The sequence below is a fragment of the Vulpes vulpes genome, chromosome 12 (genome assembly GCF_048418805.1).
Source record: "Vulpes vulpes isolate BD-2025 chromosome 12, VulVul3, whole genome shotgun sequence".
NCBI lineage: Eukaryota > Metazoa > Chordata > Mammalia > Carnivora > Canidae > Vulpes > Vulpes vulpes.
In genome coordinates this window covers 126,055,211-126,075,533 of record NC_132791.1, presented here as the reverse complement: position 1 = coordinate 126,075,533, position 20,323 = coordinate 126,055,211, and the positions used below count along the sequence as shown (strand labels likewise).

Here is a 20,323-nt window from a genome sequence, read left to right as displayed (position 1 = left end):
GATTATTGAGGACGAGATCGAGATGCAGAGGATGCGCAGTGGGATGCACCCCAGGAGCCCGTGAGCATGGGCTGCTCTTACTCTCCCGGCTATGCTCCTTACTCAGCATCTCCTGCCCCGAATCTTGAAAAAGGGAAGCTTTAGTCCTCCCAAAGCAGCCAGGATATGGCTACCTACAATAATGCCCTAGTGCAGGGAGAATGTTCCACTTGGAACATTCTCACATTTTCCTGCATGGCAGGAAAAAAGTGGACCTTAGGCAAGGAAATCATAGCTACTGGAAAGAGAAATTTGGCAGGAGAAAAAAGTAGGTTCAAATCCAGGGCCTCATGCTGTAACCTCGGTCTCAGGGTTTAAGCTATTTTAAGCCTTAGTGTCCTCCACAGTAAGACACCTCAAAATAGTAACCTTTATTTCTTCCTACTAAAAGAACACCATATGTGGCATCAGAAGCATGGGTTCAAGTTCCAGTAAGTCCCCTAATTATATGACAGCAGGGAAGTACTGTTCTCTGTGAGTCTCAGTGGCTTCATTTCTAACAGACATAAAAATATCAGCTTTTGTGGGACCCAGGAAATTTAACAAAAATCCCCTATCCCTGGACAAGCAGAACAGGACTAACTCCATTTTGTGCTGCACCCACCACCTCCTGTATGACCCCCACATGACCTGCTTATTGCTTAAGGTGCTGCCCCACCCTCGTCAAGCCACTGAGCACACCCTTACCGGAAATCAGCTCATAAAAATGTAACCCTGCCTTGTGCCCGCCAAAACTGCCCGCCAATTCTGACCAGAGTGATAGGCCAGTTCAAATGGTCACTATGACTGTGCAACTTTCAATGTGTGTTACAATCCCATTGGCCACTGACCCCTATAAAGCTGCTACGCATCTTAGCTTCAGGGTCCAAGTCCCTGCTCCGCTGTGACGGGTATACTTGGACCCAAGCTCGAGCTTGTAAATAAACCCTTGTGGGTTTGCATTGGTGTCGGCTCCTTGGTGGTTTCTCGGATTCACAATCTTGGGCACAACACTTTAACTTTCTCATACTTAGGAGGATCTAAGTAAAGACAGTGGCTTCTAGAAATATTCCTTCTGGCCTGTTAAGAGCTTTATAAACATAAGATAGTCTTATTGATAAGATAATCTTAGGAAGCAAAATCTAAAGGGAGGGGAAACACACACACACACACACACACACACACACTACAAATAATGGCACACATGACCACAAATTCTCAGGAGAATAAAAAAAGGAATAGGAGTGTTCATTAATTTTCCATCTGTTGGTTATAACTTTTCAGCAATGACCTAAAAGACAGCATTATGTCATGAGGCAGGTGATAACAATGTAACAAATTAAGCAAAAAGCCAGAAACAATGACTTGCCATATATAACTCCTTATTGACACCAAGATATTTTCCGTTTCCACACCCAACATCGGCCACTAACGAACCACATGGCAAACTTTTCAAGAACTCCACAACGCGTGGCCATGGAGTATGTCTCGTGCTGCTGAAGTGCTCAGCAATCTCTTCATAAACTCGATGGACATAGTCTTGCTCCAGCTGTGAGGCTTCCCTAGCACTCTCTGGAAATGATGGAGGGGTCTCCTTCATCTGGCTGTCACAGACCAAAGGGTAACCTATAAAAAAATAAGGGAATATAAATCTTTCATTTTTATCCAAGTGATTGATAAAGTATCACGTCTTCTTAAAAGAACAAGCAAATCAATGCAAATTTGGCAGCTAGGGATATGCAGGCTCTGATCTATCAGTTTAAAAATAGCTCTTACCTAACAAGTCCAATTACACTGTGAGGGGCCTAAGTAACAAGAAGGGGAAACCATGTGCAATAAGATATGACTGCAATTTTGCCTTATCATGCAGGTGGATATTTCATAGTGAGATTAAGGGTCCTTTTGTTTAGGGAGGCATCTCGATGGGTCTGGCCTAACCAGAAGGAATTTAGCTGAATTAACACAATTTAGGGTTTTTCTCTTGGTGAGCAAAGAAACAGGAGTTCTGGGGCCCTAGGACTATTGGAAAAATAAGCCCCAGGAGCAAAGTGTCATTTGGTAATGATCATGAGCATTTAATGAAAACACTTGAGGCAGTTTGAGACGGATAGTCTCAATTCTCACAATAACACCATGAAACACACTATTGCATCCATTTTACAGATGAAGACAACACTGAAGCTCAGGACATTATGGTCCTGCAGTGACAAAGAAGGTAAGCCACAGAGCCAGTGCAGATTGCACAGCCCACAATCTCAGGGACTACAGGCATTGATCGCCTCTTTCGACAGAATCTGTACACCCTAAGGAGAACATCATCAAGTCAAGGACGTAACAAAAGAAACTGAGAGTACACTGTTACCCTAATTAAATCAATTCTGAAGTCATTTCTTGTTCCCAGCAATCATGTCTAACACTCATTTTAAATCCTTGCCCGTCCTCTGCTATGCTATAATTTCCCTTTATCTTCAGCTGAAGTCTACGATACACGTTTTTATTGCAGGACATGCAGAAGGAAGGAGCACTGCTCCCAGAGAAGCCGCAGACAGGACACAGGCATAGTTAGAAATCATGCGGCAGCTCAGATGTGGGCAGCAGCGTCCATGACTTCAGGAATTCTTCCTAACTCTGGAGAAGGGGGTGGGAGAGAGCTGGTTTCTGCTACCATTTGTAGTGCAGCTCTAAACATTTCACGAAGACATTTAAAAAGGGGTATAAAGCCCAACAGCTCTAAAATGTGCAGGTGAAAACTGACTGGTTACGTAATCTTGGTCACATTAGAATTACAGTACCACACACTCAACAATGATCCTAAACCAGTCTTGGTAAAATTTTATTCTCTTGGCAATTATAAATATCTAAGTAATCTAAAGGGAGGAGAAACCCTTTTCCTAAAAATTCAAATTTTGATCAAAAGTATCCAAAAAGATGTCCTTGAAGATGAAAAACATCTGTAAACTGAATACACATTCAGAGCTTCTATAACATGCCTTACCTTTATAATTAACATTTGCAATAAAGAAACTTTTGCATAAGAAAATTTGCAGTGTCTCTCCAATTAGACTTCCAGTTCCTCAAGCTTTATTTTTCAGTATCTTGTAAAACTACTGTCAGACACTCAGCAAATACTAAATAAATTTTTAATAAAAAATTTGATGTTTCAGGGCCTCAATGACACTTTTAGCGAAAGAAACAAAAATCTGTTTTAAGCTTCACTAACATCAAGATATTAAATATAGCAATTTCAAATTTCAAGTTTTCTAACAGATACTATTTACAAAATGAAAGGGATTTTTATATAATGAGACCATGAAATACAGGTCATGATATACTTGTATAGACAATTCAAAATAACATCCTCTCGATACGTTTTTCAGCACTTCTCTTATTCCCTCCTAGATTTCCAAATTGACCAAAACACAAACCACTGTTTACTGCCCTAGAGTTACCTACTTACCATGAAACAACCTGTCATCTCTAACTTCCTCGTTGGGTTAAGGGAAGTAATTTAGAGACTTGACAAGCTGTTTCCAATAAAACCTATTTTTGTACAAGTGATATTTTAATGTCCTACAATATTATTTAGCACCCTTAACTGTGACTTCAATTTAAAAAAAAAAATGTTTATTTGGCATCCAACTATGCCCAAGTACTGTATTTAGGAAAAATAAAAATCAATAAAATGCAGTCCCTGCCTTTAAGGAACAAACTCCATGGGGGTGGATAAGAAAAATCTATATCGAGTATAATGTTATATGGAACATGAGAAATCCCGTTAGAGATGTTAAGACAAAGCTCCCCTTGGGTCTGATGGGACTTAAAAAGGTTTTTACACTAAATGTTCTCCATTTTACTGCAGAATCAAAATTATATACTTACTACAATTACAAGGCGTTTGCCTCACTTTCCTAAATGTAAATGATGTCCTCATTCCCCTCTTGCTTAAAGTTAAGTCTCCAACATCACTGGTGATAATTCCACTTTGGGGACCCTTGGATGCTTGAACAGTATCAAATTTTCTGGGTGTGATTCTAAAAACAATAGTCAAAATAATTTATTTAACACTGTATTCATAAAAATATTTCAGGTCCTTTTAAAAATATTAAAGAAAAAAGCAAATTTAGAAGAATTTATGGAAAATATCTATTTGATTCCCCCAAATTGTTACGCACTATAGAAAAAACAAGGAAATAGAAGTCTCTATTTTTTAAGAAGTTATCCTCAGGGTATTCATATTAAAATATTGTACACATGGGGTACCTGGGTGACTCAGTGGTTGAGCATCTGCCTTTGGGTCAGGTCGTGATCCCAGGGTCCTGAGATAGAGTCTCACACTGGGCTCCCCACAGGGAGCCTGCTTCTCCCTCTGCCTATGTCTCTGTCTCTCTCATTTTCTCTCTCTCTCTCTCATGAATAAATAAAATCTTTAAAACAAAAAGACTGTACACTTAAAAATTTTTCAAGAGATATAAGTAAAATAACAAATATTTTATTTTTTTAGATTTTAAGTAATTTCTACACCCAAATGTAGGGCCCAAGTCTAAGAGTTGCATGCTCCTCTGAGCCAGCCAGGTGCCCATAAATTGTTAATTAAAACTATATCTGAGAGGGATCCCTGGGTGGCGCAGCGGTTTGGCGCCTGCCTTTGGCCCAGGGCGCGATCCTGGAGACCCGGGATCGAATCCCACGTCGGGCTCCCGGTGCATGGAGCCTGCTTCTCCCTCTGCCTGTGTCTCTGCCTCTCTCTCTATCTCTCTGTGACTATCATAAATAAATAAAAATTAAAAAAAAAAATTAAAAAAAAAAACTATATCTGAGAAAGAAGAAAAAAAAACAAGGAACAGATGGAGCAAAGAGGAAATAAGTAAACAATAAACTCAAATCCAATCAATAATTATGTCAAATGTAAAAAGACTACAACATCTAATTAAAGAACAAAGAATGTCACAATGGACTAAAAAAATAAAGTCCAATTACATGCTGATTACAAGAAACACTCACCTTAAAATAAGGACATAGAATAGTTGAAAATCAAAATAGAAAAAAAAAAAGATGTTACAGAAGACAAGTATTTTGCATGATCCAAGCAAAACCAAAAGAAAAGTGGTATAACCATCCTAATCAAAGTAGACTTCAAAGGAATAAATATCACTAGAGATGAAAAGGGATATTTCTCGTTTTTTGTTTTTTTTTTTATATGCAGGCTCCACATCCAGCATGGAGCTCAACATGGGGCTTGAACTCATGACCCTGAGATCCAGACCTGGGCTGAGATTAAGAGCCCAATGCTTAACCAATTGAGCCACCTAGGTGCCCAAAAAGGGACATTTCATAACAACAGTGTCAATCCAGGAATATATAAAAACTGTATATCTGTATGCGTCTAACTAATAATAATACAGCCTCAAAACGCATAAAACAAAAAGTGAATAAAAAATAGGACAAATAGACAAACACATAATTATCATTATAGCTTTGAATACATCTTTCTTAGATTGAGTAGGGAGGAAAGAAAAGATGTTCAAGAATGTCTTAAGAATTCATTGTTTTAAGATATGGATTACCTATTCCTAAAAACCTGACCTAACTGCTTTTGGCACCCCAAGCAAACTTGGGATGACACTTTCTTAGTAAGTGAAATCTAGTTGAGGGTCAAGGACATCAACATCAGAAAACAACACATAATATGGAACAGTTGCTGCTTGACATACTCATCAATACTTGGAATTACCTGAGTTTTTAATTATAGTCATTTTAGTGAGTAGCAAGTGGTATGAAACTGTTTTTTTTTTTTTTTTAAAGATTTATTGATTGATTTGATAATAATCACACATGGGTGACTAGGAGGTGGGGCGGAAGGAGAGAATCTTCAAATGGACTCCCCACCGAGCCAGCAGCCCAAGCAGGGATCCATCTCAAGACCCATGAGATCATGACCTGAGCCAAAACCAAGAGGTGAGGATACTTTACCAACTGAGCCACCCAGGCGCCCCTGAAATTGTGGTTTTAATTTGCATTTCTCTGATGACTAATGATTCTATATACCTTTCCACCTGCTTATTAGCCATTCATTGATACTTTTTTTTGGTGAAGGATCTGTTTAAATCTTAAGGCCAAACCTTTGTTAGATATATGTATTCTGGATATTTTCTCCCTGAGTGTGGCATGTCTTCTCATTTTTTTTTTAATGATATTTCTTGATGAGTTAAGTCTTTAATTCTGACACAATTAATCTTTTTTTTTCTTTTATACTGTGTTCTAAAATCTTTCTTTAAAAAACTTTGCCTACCCCTAGGCTGCAGAAATAATCTCTTGTATTTTCTTCTAGACAATTTAAAAGTTTCACTTTGACATTTAAATCCATGCTCTACCTTGGGGCTCTTGGGTGGCTTGGTCTAGTAAGCATCTGACTCTTCATTTCAGCTCAGGTCATAATCTCAGGGTCGTGGGATCAAGCCCTAAGTCGGGCTCCCTGCTCATTGGGAAGTTTGCTTGGGGTGCCAAAAGCAGTTAGGTCAGACTTTTAGGAATAGGTAATCCATATCTTTAAAATAATGAATTCTTAAGACATTCCTGAACATCTTTTCTTTCCTCCCTAGTCAAATTATAATCTAGTTGAAAAAGTATTAAATAAAAAGATAAACATTTTTTAGGTTTAAATAATAGTTCAATAGAAGATACATCTCTATCTTCTAAGATAATACAATCTTTAGGAATTTGAGGGAGAAATTACTTCAGGCTAATGCACCCAGAAAAAGTTTTACATATTATAAAGGCAGAGCTGAGCTCTACATCAAAGACAAAAGAAAAGGAAATTTACTGCCAAGGGCTGGCGCGAGAGAGTAAAGGCCAGAGGGCACAGCATGAATTTGGAGAGGGAGCAATCAGGTCCAGCTGTAACAACATGGTTAAGGGCACAGATCCTGAGGCCAGACTGCCTGGCTTCTCATCTTGGCTCTGCTACTTAATGGTTTTGTGACTTTGTTCAAGTTACATAATCTCTTTATGCTCGTTTCCTTTAAAAATAGGGACAAAACCATGGAACAAACTTTCCACTGTGACTTGTATGAGTTAAGTGAGCTAATTGTGTGAAACTCAGAACAGGGCCCAGCGGAAAGAAAATGCTCCAAAACTGATTTAAAAGGAGAGTCAAAGGGATCCCTGGGTGGCGCAGCGGTTTAGCGCCTGCCTTTGGCCCAGGGTGCGATCCTGGAGACCCAGGATCGAATCCCACGTCGGGTTCCCGGTGCATGGAGCCTGCTTCTCCCTCTGTCTATGTCTCTGCCTCTCTCTCTCTGTGTGTGTGTGTGTGTGTGACTATCATAAATAAATAAAAATTAAAAAAAATAAAATAAAAAAATAAAAGGAGAGTCAAATAAATATATAAATAAACATCTGCCAAGCCAGTCAGATAACCTCAAGGAGTGAAGCAGGTGGGTTGGTCTAGAAATACATACAAACAGTTTTATTTCAAAACAGAGTGTTCTCTTCCACTTTTCTTCACTTTTCCACTCATTCTAGCTTCCCATTTCCTACTTCTAACACAGACAAGCTCTAGTTCACATTCAAGTGACTGTGTCCTTGCAAAACACGAGAGTGTGAGCACAGTAATACCTGATAGCTGATGCTCAGCCCAGGCGTGGTGGGATGTGCAGAGAACTTGAGAACACAGGCCTCATCTACATAAGGCCCCAGACTGTCCCCAGGACCAGGGCCAAGGGATCCAATGGCCCAATGTTGTCAGATTTCCCATTTTCTTTGTTTTTAAAGATTTTACTTATTTATTCATGAGAGAGAGAGAGAAAGCAGGCTCCATGCAGGGAGCCTGACATGGGACTCAATCCAGGGTCTCCAGGATCAGGCCCTGGGTGGAAGGTGGCGCTAAACCGCTGAGCCACCCAGGCTGCTCAAGATTTCCCATTTTCAAAAGAAGCTGAAGATTGAGATTTTTAGGTGGAAGCTGATTTTTACATCCAGGCAATTTTTTTAAATGCTACCACATAGACCACCACTGGCCTAGCCGAAACAGAACATGCCTGCCTGCTATGTTTGACTCATGTGCTGCCAGGCTGCCATTTTTTATTTAAGGCATGGTGGCTAGAATAGTAAATCTGAACTAGATCAAATTAAGAGTTTGGAATTAACATTACAGGGCGGAGTTTATCAACCTTCTTTTTTTCTTTTTTCTTTTTTTTTTTTTTAAGATTTTATTTATTTATTCACGAGAGACAGAGACAGAGAGAGAGGCAGAGACACAGGCAGAGGGAGAAGCAGGCTCCATGCAGGGAGCCCGATGTGGGACTTGATCCCGGGACTCCAGGATCACGCCCTGGGCTGAAGGCAGGCACTAAACTGCTGAGCCACCTAGGGATCCCAACCTTTTTTAATTTTTTCTTTTTTTTTTTTTAATTTTATTTATTTATGATAGGCACACAGTGAGAGAGAGAGAAGCAGAGACATAGGCAGAGGGAGAAGCAGGCTCCATGCACCGGGAGCCCGACGTGGGATTCGATCCCGGGTCTTCAGGATCGCGCCCTGGGCCAAAGGCAGGCGCCAAACCGCTGCGCCACCCAGGGATCCCTCAACCTTTTTTTCTTAAAATTAACTTTACCCCTGACTTAGGGCTCGAATTCACAAGCCTAAGATGAAGAGTCACATGTTCCACAGACTGAGCCAGCTGGGTGCCCCAAATCAACCTTCAATCCCTATCCCCCAGTACTACTTTCTAGTGCTTTGTTTTCAGCAGAGATCAAAGTTTTTGTTTTTTTTTTTCTTTCATCAAGGGGTATTACCTGTGGTTTATACATATTTTTAAGTGTATTAAATATGCTTCTTCATCTCTTCTCCCATCTCCCCAGAGATATTAATGAATACCTCCATGGTTGGTATATCATTATTTGGCCAGCCTCTTTCTATTAGTCTCTACCTGTAGCCCCTCCCTCCTACTCTACCCGTAGTCCCTCCCTCCTTACTCTACCCCTTCCCTACACACACAATCACAATAGAGCCAATGGGAATCAATGGAAGCCTTTAACAATAACACTGACGGTTTTTCTTCCCTAAAATCATTGTAAAGAATTTTGATACAAGAGAAAGGCTTAAAAACAAATATTGACTGCAATTCAATATTATAAACTATTCTTAACATTTAACTGCATAATATGCTTTGAACAAAAAAATAATGTTATTGGGGACATCTGGGTGGCTCAGTCAGTTAATGTCTGCCTCTGGCTGGTTCAGGTCAAGATCCTGGGGTCCTGAGGATTAGCCCCAAGTTGGGATCCCTACTCAGTGGGGAGTCTGTTTCTCCCTCTCCCTCTGCCCTAATGCTTATGCTCCTAATGCTTATACTCTCTCAAATAAATAAAATTTTTAGAAAAAAGAAAGAGAAAAAGAAAGAAAAGAATGTGATTGAAATGACCTTTAGGAGAATCTGTACCATTACCCAGAATAGATTAAAATATGTTTATAACAGAGGCCTATGAAAAGAAATTTTTCATTTTATATTTGCTAAAATACCATTACTCTTAAGTGCATCAATAGTAAAAATGCTTAAGCTTAAAAAAAGAAACTGTGAATATTCTCAAAATTCTAGAAGTACTTGAAACCACTGGATCGAGAGGTGGGGGCAAGATGGCAGAGGAGTAGGGGTCCTCAACTCACCTGGCCCCACCAACTTACCTATATTACTTTCAAGCCATCCTGAAAACCTACGAATTCGACCTGAGATTTAAAGACAGAACAGCTGGAATGCTACAGAGAGAAGGGCTTTTGCTTCTAAGGAGGTAGGAAGGTGGAAAAAAATAAATAAAAAAGAACCAAGTGGGGGAGGGACCCCGCGAAGAGCCAGGCTAAGACCAGGCGGTGAAAGCCCCCGGGACAGGAAAGCCCAGCCCCGGAGAAGCACGAACTTTAAAAAATCCACACCAGATTCTTCCCAGACTGAAAGGTGCTTAGCAGGGAAATCAAGCAGAATCGCAGGAGGGGCAGTGGAGCCTCCAGTTTCCCAGAGTCACTAATACAGGAAGCGCACCCGGGGGGAGAGAGTGGCACAGACTGTGGGCCAAGCTTGGTAAAAGGCTGGAGCGCAGCCCAGCGGGGCCTTGGGGAGAAGCCAGTCGGTCAGTCGAGGGCTCCAGACTGAGGGGTCTGCACCCTGCTGCCTTCAGGAGCCGCACCCCAGGAGTACGATTCCAGCAGCACAGGCCCTGGATCCAGGGCGCCAAGAAGACACAGCCCAGGATCCTGCGCTCCCCCTAGGACAGGCAGACATGGGAGGGCACAGGACAGCAAGGACTCTTCCACTGCTGGGTGCCCCCAAGCTGTGCAAATCAGTGCACCCCCACCACCCAGGGGCATCCAAACCAGTGCGGACTGGGAGACTACAGTAGTTACTGTGGAAGCTGACTCCAGAGCTGGAGAGCTGGCCGCTGCCAGTGGTGTTGTTTCTCCTTGTGTCACCTTGTGCCTGGAAGAGGCGGGGCTGCCAAGGGACAGAGGCCTCACCGGGTCAACAGCTCCCACTGAGTCTGGCACCTGGCAGGAGGCGGGGCAGCTCTCCTAGGTGCACACACATGAGAATCAGTACAGCAGGCCCCTCTCTCTGAAGACCAGCTGGAAGCACAGGGGAAGAGCAAGTTCTTGACCAAGCAGCGTTGGAAAGCTCCAGGGGAAGTCGAGGGATTTATAATATATAGAACTAGAGGGTACCCCTCTTATTTTTTTTCCTTCCTTTTTCCAGTACAACTTGTTTTTATATCAGACTGTAAATATCCAATTTTTTTCTCTTTTCCCACCTTAACTACAATATTTTACCACCTCTTCATTTTTAAGATTCTTCCTTTTTGACTCTTATATTTCTACAATTACAGGTCCTAGATATATTTTCCACTTCTAGAATCCCTTCAAACATACTCAACTTAGTTTTGGGAAATATACAAAAAAATGTTTTTTTGGTTTTGTGTTTTCTCTTTTCTCTGCTTCATTTTGTTCTACAATGGTGGAAGTAAAAACCTTCTAAAACATGACCAGCATGCACCCACAATCAAGTGGTATACCGTGCTGGTTCAGTCTGTGAGATTCCTCATTCCCATTCTGCCCCCCTCTTTTATCTCATTTATGTTTTGGTGGTCAATGTTAGGGCCTTCTACTAGTATTTCTGGTTTATATAAATTTGGGACTGAGCATCTTCTAACACAGAACTTAATATACTTAGAAAAAAGAGGATCACCCTCTAGAACCCCTCAGGTAGACTACATTCTCCCTCCACTACAACTTCATCACCACCACCATCTCCCAGTTCCCCTCCTTTTTTTTCTTCTCTTTTTTTTTTTTTTCTCTTCTTCTTTGGGATTTTTTGCCTTTTATTTTTTTACTGTTTTGTTTTAAAATTTGTTTTTCACTTTAGTGGTCCTTTTATTTCATTCTGATCTTTCTTTTCAATTTGTAGAATCATATAGGGTGAAATTTACTTAGGTCATGGTTGATATTCTTGACACAGCCCACTTATATAGCCACTCTGCACTAAGCAAAATGACTAGAAAAAACTCACCACAAAAGAAAGAATCAGAAACACTAATCTCTGCCACAGAGTTAGAGAATTTGGATTACATATCAATGTCAGAAAGCCAATTCAGAAGCACAATTATAAAGCTACTGGTGGCTCTGGAAAAAAGCATAAAGGATTCAAGAGACTTCATGATTACAGAATTAAGTACTAATCACGCCGAAATTAAAAACCAGTTAAATGAGATGCAATCCAAACTGGAGGTTCTAATGACAAGGGTTAATGAGGTAGAAGAAACGGTGAGTAACATAGAAGACAAGGTGATGGCAAGGAAGGAAGCTGAGAAAAAAAGAGAAAAACAATTAAAAGACCATGAAGATAGGTTGAGGGAAATAAATGACAGCCTCAGAAGAAAAAAATCTACATATAATTGGGGTTCCAGAGGGCGCCAAGAGGAACAGAGGGCCAGAAAACACACTTAAACAAATCATAGCTGAGAACTTCCCTAACTTGGGGAGAGAAACAGGCATTCAGGTCTAGGAGATAGAAATGTCCCCCCTGTCAAATAAATAAAAACCATTCAACACCTCGATATTTAATAGTGAAAACTGAAAATTCCAAAGATAAAGAGAAAATCCTTAAAGCAGCAAGACACAAGAGATCCCTAACTTATATGGGGAGAAATATTAGATTAACAGCAGACCTCTCCACAGAGAGCTGGCAGACCAGAAAGGGCTGGCAGGATATATTCAGGGTCCTAAATGAGAAGAACATGCAGCCAAGAATACTATATCCAGCAAGGTTCTTATTCAGAATAGAAGGAGAGATAAAGAGCTTCCAAGATAGGCAAAAACTGTAAGAATATGTGACCACCAAACCAGCTCTGCAAGAAATATTAAGGGGGACCCTGTAAAAGAAAGAGGAAGCCCAGGGAAATAGTCCACAAAAACAGCAACTAAAGAGGTATTACAATGATACTAAATTCATATCTTTCAATAGTAACTCTGAACATGAATGGGCTAAATGATCCCATCAAAAGACACAGGGTTTCAGACTGGATAAAAAAGCAAGACTCATCTATTTGCTGTCTACAAGAGACTCATTTTAGGTCTTAGGACACCTCCAGCCTGAAAATGAAAGGGTGGTGTTCCATTTACCATTCAAATGGTCCTCAAAAGAAAGCTGGGGTAGCCATCCTCATATCAGATAAATTAAAGTTTATCCCAAAGACTGTAGCAAGAGATGAAGAGGGACACTATATCATCCTTGAAGGATCTATCCAACAAGAGGACCTAACAATCATGAATATTTATGCCCCTAATGTAGGAGCTGCTAAGTATATCAATCAATTATTAACTAAAGAAAGAGATATTTAAATAACAATACACTAACAGTAGGAGACTTCAACACGGCACTTTCTGCAAATGACCAATTTTCTAAGCACAACATCTCCAAAGAAACAAGAGCTTTAAATGATACACTGGACCAGATGGATTTCACAAATACATACCGAACTTTGCATCCGAACGCAACTGAATACACATTCTTCTCAAGTGCACATGGAATTTACTCCAGAATAGACCACACACTGGGTCACAAATCAGGTCTCAACCGATACCAAAAGACTGGGATTGCCCCCTGCCTATTTTCAGACCATAATACTTTGAAACTTGAAAACAATCACAGGAAGAAATTTGGAAGTAACTCAAAGAGCAATTCAGCAATGTGACAGGATATAAAATCAATGCCCAGAAATCAGTGGCATTTCTATACACTAACAATGAGACTGAAGTTGGAGAAATTGGGCAGCCCAGGTGGCTCCACGGTTTAGTGCCACCTTCAGCCCAGGGCCTGATCCTGGACATCTGGGATGAGTCCCTTGTCGGGCTCCCTGCATGGAGCCTGCTTCTCCCTCTGCCTGTGTCTCTGCCTCTATCTCTCTCTCTCTCTCTCTCTCTCTGTGTGTCTCTCATGAACAAATAAATAAAAATCTTTAAAAAAAGGAGAAATTAAGGAATCAATCCCATTTATAACTGCACCCCAAAGTGTAAGATAGCTAGGAATAAACCTAACCAAAGAGGTAAAGGATCTATACCCTAAAAACTACAGAACATTTCTGGAAGAAATTGAGGAAGACACAAAGAGATGGAAAAATATTCCATGCTTATAGATTGGAAGAATTAATGTTGTGAAAATGTCTATACTACCCAGGGCAATTTACATGTTCAATGCAATCCCTATCAAAATGCCATGGACTTTCCTCAGAGAGTTGGAACAAATCACCTTAAGATTTGTGTGGAATCAGAAAAGACCCCGAATAACCAGGGGAATATTGAAAAAGAAAACCAGAGCCAGGGGTATCATAATGCAGGATTTCAAGTTGTACTACAGGGCTGTGATTGTCAAGACAGTGTGGTACTGGCACAAAAAAAGACACATAGATCAATGGAACAGAATAGAGAACCCAGAAATGAGCCCTCAACTCTACAGTCAACTAATATTGGACAAAGCAGGAAAGACTATCCACTGGAAAAAGGACAGTCTCTTCAATATATGGTGCTGGGAAAATTGGACAGCCATGTGCAGAAGAATGAAACTGGACCATTCCCTTACACCATACACAAAGATAAACTCAAAATGGATCAAAGATCTAAATGTGAGACAAGAATCCATCAAAATCCTAGAGGAGAACACAGGCAACACCCTTTTTGAACTTGGCCACAGCAACTTCTTGCAATATATATCTATGAATGCAAGGGAAACAAAAGCAAAAATGAACTATTGGGACTTAAGATAAAAAGCTTCTGCACAGCAAAAGAAACAGTTAACAAAACTAAAAGACAACCTACAGAATGGGAGAAGACATTTGCAAATGACATATCAGATAAAGGTTAGTATCCAAGATCTATAAAGAACTTATTTTTTTTAAAGATTTTATTTATTTATTCATGAGAGACACAGAGAGAGAGAGAGAGAGAGAGAGAGGCAGAGACACAGGCAGAGGGAGAAGCAGGCTCCATGCAGGGAGCCCCATGCGGGACTTGACCCTGGGTCTCCAGGATCAGGCCCTGGGCTGAAGGTGGCGCTAAACCTCTGAGCCACCCAGGCTGCCCCTATAAAGAACTTATTAAACTCAACAGCAAAGAAACAAACTATACAATCATGAAATGGGCAGAAGACATGAACAGAAATTTCACCAAAGAAGACATACACATGGCCAACAAGCACATGAGAAAATGTTCCGCATCCCTTGCCATCAGGGAAATACAAATCAAAACCACAAGGAGATCCCACCTCACACCAGTGAGAATGGTGAAAATTAACAAGACAGGAAACCACAAATGTTGGAGAGGATGTGGAGAAAGGGGAACCCTCTTGCACTGTTGGTGGGAATGTGAACTGGTACAGTCACTCTGGAAAACTGTGTGGAGATTCCTCCAAGAGTTAAAAATAGAGCTACCCTACAGCCCAGCAACTGCATTGCTGGGGATTTACCCCAAAGATACAGATGCAGTGAAAGACCAAAACACCTGCACCCCAATGTTTATAGCACAATGTCCACAATAGCCAAACTCTGGAAGGAGTCCAGAGGTGTCCATCGAAAGATGAATGGTTAAAGAAGATGTGGTATATGTATACCATGGAATATTACTCAGCCATTAGAAATGATGAATACCCACCATTTGCTTCAACATGGATGGAATTGGAGGGTATAATGCTGAGTGAAATAAGTCAATCAGAGAAGGACAAACAATATATGGTTTCATTCATTCAGGGATTATAAAAAATAGTGAAAAGGATTATAGGGGAAAGGAGAGAAAATGAGTGGGAAATATCAGAGAGGGTAAACCATGAGAAACTCCTAACTTTGGGATACGAACAAGGGGTAATGGAAAGGGAGGTTTGCAGGGGGATGGGGTAACTGGTTGATGGGCACTGAGGGGGGCACTTGACGGGATGAGCACTTGGTGTTAAAGTATATGTTGGCAAATCAAACTCCAATAAAAACACACACACACACACACAAAAACCCACTGGATCGCCCCACCATTTTCATTTATTGTAAGTGTAAATATTTTAGATGGCCTTGAAAAAAAATCAGGTAAATTTAAGCCTCATTGCACAAAATCAGGCCATTTGTTTTATGGCTCATATTCAGGACACATTACAGAGTGATTTACACATTCATTTCCTTGACTTCTTATTAAAATGCATCGGTTAAAATCTCCAAGCAGGGCGTTATTAATAAATACAGAACTCAGCAGTATTTTAAGTGGAATATATGGAAATTTTAGTAGTTTGATGCTTCTCTTCTAAGGCTAAAGCTATATTCCTGCTGACAGTGCATAATACATTTCTCTGAGATTAAATTAAATCAAACAAACTCCAATTGAGGGACATTCTACAAAACTGGCCCCTTTAAATATGCCAACATCCCAAAAGACAAAGAGAAGCTGAGGAATTGTTTCAAAGTAAAGAAAAGTAGAGACCAGACAACTAATCAGTTTTGAAGACGGAATTGTGAATTAGAGGGAGAGCATACTACAAACCAATAACAAAGATTCTCTGCTCAACCAAACCTTAGTTGGACTCCTCTGAGCCTGATTCGGCCCCATCCTTGGGCATCACCGCCAAGAGCCCAACTTTAGCAAGAGTCCTGCTGAGTCGGTTTAACCAGAATCCCCCACTCTCGACATCTGATCCTCCTCAATATCCGACCCAATTCCTCACTGTCCAACCATCCCCCAGGGGACCTCTGATCAGCAAGAACCCCTACAGTCCTTGGCCAGAACCCAGCCTCCCCCTGCTGCTTCATCGCTGATGCTTCCACTTGGATTTATTCAGCCCCACCCCAGCTCCTTGGCTATCTGTCCTGACTTCTCCTTGCTGTATTTGGGATCCAGCCCAGTTCTATGCTGTGGTCCCTTCCCTCCCACTGCAATAGTCCCTGAGTAAAATCTGGTTGTGCTCTTCTAACTGCCGGCAGTCTTCAATACTACTATGCTATGAAGCACAACCAGCAAAATGTGAAGATGGACAGTATAAGAGTATTTTTATCAGTGCTGATATTTCTGAATTTGAGTTGCACAGCAGCTTTATATTATCAAGGTTGGCAAACTTTTTCTGTAGAAGGGCCAAATACTAAACATTTGAGGCAAAGAGGGCCACATACAGTTTCTGTCACATGTTCTGTTTTTGTTTTTTACAACCCCTTAAAAATGTAAAAACCAAAATAATCATAATCATAATAATCATAAAAATTTTAAAAATACAAATAAAAAAGTAAAACTATTCTTCGCTTAAGAGTGACATGAAGCAGGCTAAGGGCTGAATTTGGCCAAGGAGCCAGATCCCTGATATAACGAATATCCTTGCTCTCAGGAAATATGCAATAAAGCATATTAGAGTAAAGAGTCATGATGTCTGCAACTTACTCTCAAATGATTCAGCAATATTAATAATAATGATAATATATATAAGAACAATAAAATACATGGTGAAATGTTCACAATTGGTAAATCTAGGAGAAAGATGAAAGGACCTCATTATATTTCACTTGTAATTTCCCATTAAACTTGAATTTCATCAAAATAAAAGGTTACTATTTACCATAAAAAGGGCACAGATGTCCCTGGGGGTTGAAATCTGGACACATCAATGTGCAGACATGGGGCATGATTCTGGTGGCTCAAGCAGGAAAGAGGAGAACTCTCACAAAGCAAGAGATGTTCTGTCACCAAGGTCATTTCAATACATACCCATGTGAAATATCAGAAAGGGAGGCAGAACATAGACTCCTAACTCTGAGAAACGAACTAGGGGTGGTGGAAGGGGAGGAGGGCGGGGGGTGGGGGTGAATGGGTGACGGGCACTGAGGGGGGCACTTGAGGGGATGAGCACTGGGTGTTTATTCTGTATGTTGGCAAATTGAACACCAATAAAAAATAAATTTATTATAAAAAAAAATACATACCCATGTGTCCAGAGGTATCTAGATTCTCCAGTCATCACCAGCAAACTCCGACGAGGCAACATAACTGGCACTGTGACACCATCTGGGTGCTTAAAATCCATGACAATCTTGAAAGAAAGATAAAAACAAAAAGATGAATCCAAAATGTCATGTACTCCAAGGACAAGAATTTTTAATTGATTCTGGCTATCTTTCTAGGTTATTAGAGATTAAAACATGACAATGCTTATAGAAGCATATGGCACAGTGGTCCTCAAACTTCAATGCACATAAAAATCAACTGAGTGGAGTGCTTAGGTGGCTTAGTCAGTTAAACGTCAGACTCTTGATTTCAGCTCAGGTCATGATCTCAGATTTGTGGGATCAAGCTCTGCATCAGGCTCTGCACTCAACATGGAGTCTGCTTGAGATTCTCTCTCTCTCTCCCCCCCCTTCGGCCCCTCCTCCCACACACATTCTCTCTCTCTCTCTAAAATAATAATTAAATCTTTTCTTTAAGGTTTTATTTATTTATTCATAAGAGACAGAGAGAGAGAGAGAGAGAGAGAGAGAGGCAGAGACACAAGCAGAGGGAGAAGTAGCATGGAGCCTGCTTCTCCCTCTAGCGGCACTAAACCACTAAGCCAACTGGGCTGCCCTAAAATAATAGCTAAATCTTTTTAAAAAATCAAATGAGGGGATCCCTGGGGGGCTCAGCGGTTTGGCGCCTGCCTTTGGCCAGGGCGTGATCCTGGAGTCCCGGGATCGAGTTCCACGTCGGGCTCCCTGCATGGAGCCTGCTTCTCCCTCTGCCTGTGTCTCTGCCTCTCTCTCTCTCTCTCTGTGTTTATCATAAACAAACAAACAAATAAATAAATAAATCTTTAAAAAAAATCAAATGAATGATTGAAACACATACTTCATGCACACATTCAAACTCAGCAGGTCTAGGATGAGGTTCAGGAGTCTGCATTTCTAATAATCGCCCCAGAAAATTATGATGCAGGTGGTCTGGATACCATACATACAATGCAAAACATTAGGAGAGTGGCCAAATGCTAGGACTTAGAGCTGAAACACACATAACCTGACTTCCATTTGCTAGCCACATGACCCAGGACAAGCCACTTAACCCCTCTGTGCTCAGGGTCCTCAGCCCTTAGAGGCTGGTTACACGAATTAAATACACAATACACATAAATCACAGTATCTGGCATACAACAAATATAAAAAATAGTAGCTATAATTATTCATAGGATATTAAAAATTAATTAGTAACCCCCTAAACAATTATTAGATGCCTATTCTCATATGATCCAATTTGTTTTTAAAGTCACACAACGTTTTGGATATCAAAGGTTAATGTGTAAAAGATAATCTAAGAACACAGGAACATTTTCAGCAACTCTTCCTAAGTTGTGGCCAAATATTATTACAAATAACAACCTATATTGGGCAGCCCTGGTGGCTAAGCGGTTTGGTGCAGCCTTCAGCCCAAAGCATGGTTCTAGAGACCCGGGATCGAGTCCCACATCGGGCTCCCCGCACAGAGCCTCCTTCTACCTCTGCCTGTGTGTCTCTGCCCACCCCCCACCCCCGCGTCTCAAATAAATAAATAAATAAATAAATAAATAAATAAATAAATAAATAGCTTAAAAAACAAATAACCACCTATAAAGACACAACACCCAAGAAACTGTTTTTGTCCTCAGGAATCCAAATTCCAAAGAGTTCAGTCTAGACATAGCAGCAGCTCACAAATGTGCATTCAAAAGGCATGCCACAGGGCTAAAAAATATTTTTAAGCGAACACATCAATCTACTTGAAAAATAAACATGATCACCAAGTACCAGTGGGATAAACAGAATTTAATAGAGCATCTTTGTTATGGGTTAACTTTTAGCACGGTATCTGGCACAGTAACTGTTAGCTACAGTTATTATCAGCAATACAGCAATATTATTGGTCCAAATGAGAAAATAGACATGAAAATTCCTTGTAAACTACAAAGAATTATACAGCTCTAAACTGCTTTCTTTACCTTTAAAGTATGGAAAATAAAGAGGATAGAATTTAATTTTCTAACAATTATCTGTTCGAAATGATCACATATAATTTCAAATAGCTACACTCTAAAAATATTGTCAATAAACACTACAAATGAATTCTAAAGTTGTGGGGGTGAAGTGTACTGATACACACAACTTCCCAAAATGTGTAAGTAAAATATAGTGATAAGAGGATGGACAAGTGTATAGATATTTGATAAAGCAAATATATCAAAATGTTAACTGTGGAATCCAGGTAGTAGGTATATAGGTAACTGTTGTACAATTCTTTCAACTTTTTTTTTCAACTTTTCTATATGAAAATTTTCATACAGAAAGTTGAAGAAAGGGGACAAAAGTCCACTGTACCCATTTTAAAACTAATACATATAAGTTTCAATTTTCTGAAGAAACACTAAGGTACACATGTAGGAAAGAATGAGCACATTTATTAATTATTTTATTAGAGAAAATCATTTATGGCTTAAGGGAATAAAAACTGTTGATGGAAAAATACTCTAAGAGACTAGACTCCAATTTATTCCCTAGACAAATATTTATTTTTCATTGTCTGAGATATCAAAGGCCACAATGTTGAGTGAGAGACATGTCCTTGCCCACCCAGAGGTTAGAGTTTCTGGCTAATTAACACTCAACATGTGTAACAAATACACAGTGGCTATTTACTTGTGAAATTCAAACACATTTCCTTCCATCAACAGGAGTAATGATTTTAAAATAAGGAAATCTCAGTTTAAACAAATGATTAGAACTAACAGGACAAGTATGAATGTGAC

At 40.2% G+C, this 20,323-nt stretch overlaps 1 protein-coding gene across 3 annotated transcripts in view; it reads right to left on the bottom strand.

Annotated features, from left to right (window-relative positions):
- ALKBH8 (alkB homolog 8, tRNA methyltransferase) overlaps positions 1-20,323 on the bottom strand; it is a 55,694-nt gene that overhangs the window by 8,483 nt on the left and 26,888 nt on the right. For all 3 annotated transcript variants that reach the window (XM_026006782.2, XM_026006780.2, XM_026006779.2), the window contains exons 8-10: positions 17,499-17,605; positions 3,898-4,049; positions 1,388-1,644 (exon numbers count right to left, since the gene is read on the bottom strand). In XM_026006782.2, the coding sequence (XP_025862567.1) occupies positions 1,388-1,644; positions 3,898-4,049; positions 17,499-17,605 (516 nt within the window). The remainder of the gene's footprint in view (positions 1-1,387; positions 1,645-3,897; positions 4,050-17,498; positions 17,606-20,323) is intronic.